Raw genomic sequence first — 5844 nt, 5'->3', positions numbered from 1 at the left:
TTAGACACAGTTTAATTCAAGAGGCTTTATTGAGAACAACTAAAAAACATATACAGGAAATAACAATATTATCCAAATGAATGAAATATTTGTGAGTGAAGTGTTTTTTTTCAAGATGTCTTCAATAGAAACACTGTTGGTTCAAATGGTTTAATGTTGACGATAAGAGAGTTCTAGAAGATAACACTTCAACCCACTCTTGATATTATACCTAATATTATAAATATATAAATATTATAATATATATTATATTATTATTCCTGTCCAAACATCTGGGAAGAGAGAGAGAGGAGGAGAGGAGAGGGGGAGGAAGAGAGGAAGAGGAGGAGGAGGAGGAGGGAGGGAGCGGAGGAGGGGATAGTAGGAGAAGAGAGAGAGGAGGAAGAGGGGGGGAGGTGAGAGGAAGAGGGGCGAGAGTGACCAGTAATTAGTAACACATATCTAAACTTCCTTGTGAGGCTGGTAATAGTAATTACATCATCTCTGAGATTGTTTTCCCTTTTTGTAAAAACTTAAAGCAAACAAACACCATGACCACCAACCTCCGTTGTGACGTCAGTGTGTTTGTGTTTCCTCCAGAGGCTGACGGCTCACCTCCACTCTCTGAAAACCCCTCCATACGTCATCAACCTGGACCCGGCCGTCCACGAGGTCCCCTTCCCTGCAAACATTGGTGAGGAAACACCCAAACTACGTATTTAAAGAGCAACTAAACCCCAAACTACGTATTTAAAGAGCAACTAAACCCCAAACTACGTATTTAAAGAGCAACTCGACCCCAAACTACGTATCTAAAGAGCAACTCGACCCCAAACTACGTATCTAAAGAGCAACTCGACCCCAAACTACGTATTTAAAGAGCAACTCGACCCCAAACTACGTATCTAAAGAGCAACTCGACCCCAAACTACGTATTTAAAGAGCGACTAAACCCCAAACTACGTATCTAAAGAGCGACTAAACCCCAAACTACGTATTTAAAGAGCAACTCGACCCCAAACTACGTATTTAAAGAGCAACTCGACCCCAAACTACGTATTTAAAGAGCGACTCGACCCCAAACTACGTATTTAAAGAGCGACTAGACCCCAAACTACGTATTTAAAGAGCGACTCGACCCCAAACTACGTATTGAAAGAGCGACTCGACCCCAAACTACAGATTTAAAGAGCGACTCGACCCCAAACTACAGATTTAAAGAGCGACTCGACCCCAAACTACAGTTTTAAAGAGCGACTCCACCCCCAAAGCTTCAGTTTTAAAGAGCGACTCCACCCCCAAAGCTTCAGTTTTAAAGAGCGACTCGACCCCCAAAGCTTCAGTTTTAAAGAGCAACTAAACCCCCAAACTAAAAAAATGACTGGTGTGACTCAGGTCTCTACCAGAGACGTATACGGCGTCTCTACGTCACTCCTCCTCAGTCCAGATATGGTCACTTCCTGTTCACTGGTTGAAAAATAGCCACGTTAAAATCTCTTATTTCAGACAACTGGCAAAAAACACATTGACTTCCAGACGAGTGAACAAGAAGTGAGAAAATGCTGACTCACTTTTGGGTTTTAGAACTCCTCTATATCCTCCTATAAAACTGACTGAGGGTAGAGGAGTATTACTGAAGAGTAGCCGTTTCAGTTAGCCTGTGAATCACTAATGCTAATCACTAGCATACTGGCCCCTGCATGTAAACGCAAAGAATGTATCCTGTATGTTGTCACCAGAACAGACTCTTTACAGAACTCTTCCCTGACTACAATCATAACTCTAGTGAGCAAATAGCATACGGTAGCTTTTCTTTTTCTCTTTTGTAACTGTAGCATCAAAGCATGGTGGAATGAGCCAGCTAGCTAACTAAGTATCCTCTTAAACGATTCAATTCACACTAAAGTCCACAGAAAAGAGGGAAACGGTTTGTTACAGTAATTACAGCACATTCCTCATTTAGTCGGTCCAGGCAGACATTATTCGGTTCTCGGTTCTCTCTGTAGCCTTCAGTCCGTCTGTCTGTCTTCTGTCCCGCAGACATCCGGGACACCGTGAACTACAAGGAGGTGATGAAGCAGTACGGCCTCGGACCCAACGGGGGCATCGTGACGTCACTCAACCTGTTCGCCACGCGCTTTGATCAGGTGACCCAGTCTTGACTCCGCCTCTCTATAAGATACCGAACCAAAGAGTTAAACTATTGAAATCAAAAGATGTCGACGACTTGAAACTAAAACGTACGAGTGTTATAAATGAGTTGGAACGGTTTAGTTTTTAAGTGTGTTTTTGTTTTCTGTTCCTCAGGTGATGCACTTCTTGGAGAAGAAGCAGCAGAACCACCGGTGAGTATTGGTACTACCTGAACTACATCACCTTAAAATCTCTCCTGTCCTCTCATGTCTCCTATCCTCTCCTTCCTCTCATGTCTCCTGCACTCTCATGTCCCCTGCACTCTCATGTCCTCTCCTGTCCTCTCATGTGTCCCGTTCTCTCATGTGTCCCGTTCTCTCATGTGTCCCGTTCTCTCATGTGTCCCGTCCTCTCATGTCTCCTGCACTCTCGTGTCTCCCGTCCTCTCGTGTCTCCTGCACTCTCGTGTCTCCCGTCCTCTCGTGTCTCCTGCACTCTCGTGTCTCCCGTCCTCTCGTGTCTCCCGTCCTCTCGTGTCCCCGTCCTCTCGTGTCCCCGTCCTCTCGTGTCTCCCATCCTCTCGTGTCTCCTGGTCTCCCGTCCTCTGGTCTCCCGTTCTCTCATGTGTCCCGTTCTCTCATGTGTCCCGTTCTCTCATGTGTCCCGTTCTCTCATGTGTCCCGTTCTCTCGTGTCCCGTCCTCTCGTGTGTCCCGTCCTCTCGTGTGTCCCGTCCTCTCGTGTGTGCCGTCCTCTCGTGTGTCCCGTCCTCTCGTGTGTCCCGTTCTCTCGTGTGTCCCGTGCTCTCGTGTGTCCCGTTCTCTCGTGTCTCCCGTTCTCTCGTGTCTCCCGTTCTCTCATGTGTCCCGTCCTCTCGTGTCTCCGGTCCGCTCATGTCTCCCGTCCTCTCATGTCCTCTCTCGTGTCTCCTCTGCAGCTACATTCTGATCGACACCCCGGGTCAGATTGAAGTCTTCACCTGGTCTGCGTCTGGAACCATCATCACGGAGACTCTGGTGGGTCCAACTCTCTGTTTTCTCTTATTGATCACATCACAGTGAGTTCTGAAGCACAAACCCGCCGGTGGGCCGAAAGGGCCCAAACTACACATCGTTTATCAGCCAGAAGCTGTGAAAATAGACCTCATTGTCGTCAGATTGTCATCTTTCCGACAGTCCTTGAACACATCATGTCCGACGAACGCTTCCATCAGATAAGACGAGGAGAGAGGAGATGGGGAGGGGAGAGGAGAGGCTGAAACATGTGAATAGTTCAATGTATAGAACATGTAGAGACTCCATAACTGAGTTATTCTGCACTAAAGACATGTTCTAGTTCTCTCTACTTCTAGTTATGAGTGTTGTTTCCATAGAGGAGCAGGACTTTATATCACTGTTGTACAGGGTAGGAAATTTACATATTTCTTTGGGGGCAACTTTTGCCCCCACTGACTGAGATCCAGGGGCATTTTCAAAAAATTGGGGGCAGTTTGTTCAAAATAATAAATATACCCTTTTAGGCTGACAGTATATGAGCAATTGTCATCAAATGGCAATAATAAGACTATTAGGCAGTAGTCTACATATTCAAAGTGTTTTCTTAGATTTTTTTAACAAAAAACAAACAGAAATCAGACAATCATATTCAATTTATTCTTATTTCTTTGTGGTTATTTATTGTTATTATTAAATGTTTTAAACAACTATTAACAATTATTAAATCAACGATGCCTTGATTACATATACATCAGTCATTGTGTGGAATTATTGAGAAAAATATTTTTGTAGCACCTCAAATATTTAAAAAATGTGCCATTTGAATGTACAAATTCAGTTCAGAGTTTTTGCTTAGTAAATATCTTAATTGACTGTCAGTCAGGTATTATTCATTAGCAACCCTCAAATCAAAGAATAAAGACACTTTACACACAATTTATGTGTATTTTCCCTTTAACTCACGAGATGCAGGCAGCATGTTTTATACTTAATGTGAATATAATTCATACTTTGTTGGCATCTTATTCTGAAAACCGGATGTTCGTCTGAAGAAACCGGATGTTGTCTCACGTTAATCTTTCCGTTAACTTTCAAAGTCCTTCGCTCGCTCCCGATCTGTGCCGTTTGAATGTGTTTACCGTGAATGTCAGCATATAGGTGCACTAACATGTAAGTGTCTGCTGAGGTGACCACAGTCTCGCAGTCACAGGTCTGATTAAGAAGCGCTCCATTTATTTATTCGTTTAGAAAGTTCGGGGGCATTTTTTGCCCCTCAGTGATATCAGGGGCAAAATGATATTTCTTAGGGGCAGTTTTGCCCTTTGCCCTCGTGTATTTCCGACGCTGCCGTTGTATCGCGTTGTATCGCATTGTATCACGTATCATGTTGTATCACGTTGTATTACGTTGTATCGCATTGTGTCGCGTTGTATCACGCTGTATTACGTTGTATTACGTTGTTTTACGTTGTATTACGTTGTATCGCGTTGTATCGCATTGTATCGCGTTGTATCGCATTGTATCACGTATCATGTTGTATCACGTTGTATTACGTTGTATCACACAGGGTTAATGTTTTGTGTGCTTCAGGCCTCGTCCTTCCCCTGCGTGGTGATCTACGTGATGGACACATCTCGCAGCGTCAGCCCCGTCACGTTCATGTCCAACATGCTGTACGCCTGCAGGTACCAATGAATGTTGGTGGTGTTGTCCATCAGTAATACTCACACTGTCCTCACCTATTTAATATTACAGATCTATGAACACAGTGGCTATAAACACACACAAGCACTCAATCAGACATCAAACATCTGTTACTTTAACTAAAACTACGAGTCACGTATTGAAATACCACAACACTGGACTGCTCTTTACATCATAGAAAGTATGTTATATATCTGAAATGCAAATATTATACTATTATTATTTATTTTTCTTACAAAAGATCACAGCTGATTCAATTGTCTCACTCCCATTTTCAAATATCACTGAAACAGGGACGGACCCCGTCCACACACACTCTGATGTAAAACAGTGTTTGTACTGAATATGTCCAGCAGGGGGCACCACCAGAGCAGATAAGAGAACTGAGTATTAAATATGAACTGCTCTTAGTGTTAGTGTGTGTAATATTATCAGGAAACAACGAGATTACAGCACTTTGAGTTAAACTTCACTGAAGCAACATTCAGAGGTGAACTAGAGTCATAACTCAGAGAAATGAACTCCTCATCATCATCATCATCATCATCATCATCATCATCATCATCATCATCATCATCTCCAGAACAAACGTCCTTAAATCATAGAGAACCGCTGCCTCTTGAACTCATTTTCTACACGTACTTATTTATTTGACTGTTCTTCCTCTCGTGTCTTAATACTTTATTTATACTGCATTGTGTCTTTGTCTCTTCTTGTTATCGTAACATCTCTGGAACACCGAGAAGGAATTTCTTTTTTAATTTGGCCATAACTTTAAGAATTCATACGCTAACTATGACAATTTAACCCAAATGTTGTAAAATGATGGACGGACACAGATTTAAAGTGTCCGTGGTATTAATACTATATTAATATAATACATAGTATATAATTCTAGTGTACTATTCTTTTATTATTTGTACATATGACTTTATTTGCAATAGTTGAAGAAACATTAAAAAGCATGATTTGAAGAGTTGTTAATGTTGTCTTCAGCATCTCAGTGATCCTGTGATGTCTTCAGCATCTCAGTG

General features: G+C 42.5%; 1 protein-coding gene across 1 annotated transcript in view; it reads left to right on the top strand.

Moving 5' to 3' along the window:
- Positions 1 to 391: 391 nt before the first annotated feature.
- The window catches only part of gpn1 (GPN-loop GTPase 1), an 11465-nt gene continuing 6012 nt past the window's right edge, over positions 392 to 5844 (top strand). Inside the window, exons 1-5 of the mRNA XM_031839105.1 lie at positions 392 to 673; positions 2020 to 2126; positions 2287 to 2324; positions 3049 to 3127; positions 4697 to 4791. Of these exons, the coding sequence (XP_031694965.1) occupies positions 2052 to 2126; positions 2287 to 2324; positions 3049 to 3127; positions 4697 to 4791 (287 nt within the window). The 5' untranslated portion in view covers positions 392 to 673; positions 2020 to 2051. The remainder of the gene's footprint in view (positions 674 to 2019; positions 2127 to 2286; positions 2325 to 3048; positions 3128 to 4696; positions 4792 to 5844) is intronic.

This window comes from Anarrhichthys ocellatus, unplaced genomic scaffold, assembly GCF_004355925.1.
Source record: "Anarrhichthys ocellatus isolate YVR2014 unplaced genomic scaffold, GSC_Weel_1.0 scaffold1280, whole genome shotgun sequence".
Classification (NCBI taxonomy): domain Eukaryota; kingdom Metazoa; phylum Chordata; class Actinopteri; order Perciformes; family Anarhichadidae; genus Anarrhichthys; species Anarrhichthys ocellatus.
Note: the sequence above shows the minus strand (reverse complement) of the source record. Positions and strands in the feature narration are given on the sequence as shown.